This window comes from Atta cephalotes (assembly GCF_000143395.1).
Source record: "Atta cephalotes unplaced genomic scaffold scaffold00004, whole genome shotgun sequence".
Taxonomy (NCBI): Eukaryota; Metazoa; Arthropoda; class Insecta; order Hymenoptera; family Formicidae; genus Atta; species Atta cephalotes.
The window spans coordinates 7,979,524-7,981,129 of record NW_012130068.1 but is presented as its reverse complement, the minus strand read 5'-3'; the positions used below and the strand labels follow the sequence as shown (position 1 = coordinate 7,981,129).

Here is a 1,606-nt window from a genome sequence, read left to right as displayed (position 1 = left end):
ACAGTATCTGGCGACATTTTATGCAGGTGTGTATATAATTGTAGAAACTTCTTAAACACACTTATATACTTATATATTTATATATAAGTGCGCATTTTGGATCACAATCTCCGCGATCTTCTAAAATATTGTTATTGCATCTTAAAAAGAATATTTCTTAAAGTACTGTGAAAAAAATCGATACTTTAAACATATTTAAACATATGGCTTAAAGGTCTTTCTACGAATATCGTTTATTCTAGTTTTTGTGCACACAATGACGACCCTTTTCATGCTTAAACCAATCATAGTGAGTCTGATTACGGATATTTCCAATACGACAAAATCTTCTATACCAATTGCATCGAGATTACCTTTTAATGTTGAATATGGCGAAAAATTCAATCAATATATATATCCGATAGCAATGCATAATTATATGGCCGTGTTTACTCGTTCGTTCGCCACAATAGCGGTTGACAACTTGTACTATGTTTTAATTCAACATGCTTGTGGAATGTTCTCGATTATTGGGTAAGTTCTTCTTTTATTATGAAAAGATAACAATACTCTTCTTAAATTGCTATCGATTTTTTCAATGATTCATTATATAAAAATCTGAATTTGTCAAAAACATTGGCATTTTTCATTATAGAAATGTACTGGAGAACATTGGAAAAAATAACGCGAACGATTTCAATGCAAAATCAGATAAGATTAAAGACAACAATTATAACAAAACTTTACACTGTTTGCGTAGACATCTCGATGTGATAGAGTATGTATAAAGAAATAATGATAACCATTTCTACTGTTAAGTAATATTTACATATTTACATATTAATTTAATCGTTTAGTATTCTCATTTCACAGATTTGCAGAAAATATCGAAGAATTATTTACAAAGATATTTCTGATAAATCTTAACTTAAATATGATCTGCGGCAGTTTAGCTGGTGTACAAGTATATATCAACTTTTCTTTTTCATATTACAACTAATTTTGAAATTTTTATTATACATATTTTAACAACAACGAACAAAAAATTATGAAAGAAAAATAATTTCCAGCGTCTTCATAATCAGGATAAATTTGACCAGTGCAATAACCAAAAAAAAAGGAAAATAAGTTAAATATTTATTTCAGGTGTTAATGAATTTAGAGAAGAACGCGAGTGACATCTCCGTGCCCATAATTATCTATACCGCACAATTCATCCATTTGTTTCTTCATTTCTGGAACGCACAATTTTTACTTGATTATAGCGTTCTGCCATATAAATCTATGTAAGAATGCAAGTTAATTCAAGTCTATTCCATCATAATTTAATTATCATTTTTTTTTCCTTTCTTTAACCATCTAGAAAGGCTATTGAAATATATAATATTAGAATATTTGATAAATAATGATAAAACTCTCGCAATAGGAATAGAACGAACTAAATTAAGTCGAAAACTTCTGTACCATTTTGCAATTTTTGCAATAGTTAATAAGATATTAATTACTAAAAATCGCAGAATATTAATTTTCAATAATTTTTTACTCAAATACTTTCAACTTTACCAAAAAACAGCAAGAGATAAAAATTATTTATTTTCTTCTCATAGAGCTCTAAGAATTTTTTCAG

At 27.5% G+C, this 1,606-nt stretch overlaps 1 protein-coding gene across 1 annotated transcript in view; it reads left to right on the top strand.

The window, feature by feature from the left end:
- The first annotated feature begins 271 nt into the window (after nt 1-271).
- LOC105626187 overlaps nt 272-1,606 on the top strand; it is a 7,803-nt gene continuing 6,468 nt past the window's right edge. The window contains exons 1-4 of the mRNA XM_012207495.1: nt 272-513; nt 635-757; nt 853-943; nt 1,126-1,265. Coding sequence (XP_012062885.1) covers nt 272-513; nt 635-757; nt 853-943; nt 1,126-1,265 — 596 coding nt within the window. The remainder of the gene's footprint in view (nt 514-634; nt 758-852; nt 944-1,125; nt 1,266-1,606) is intronic.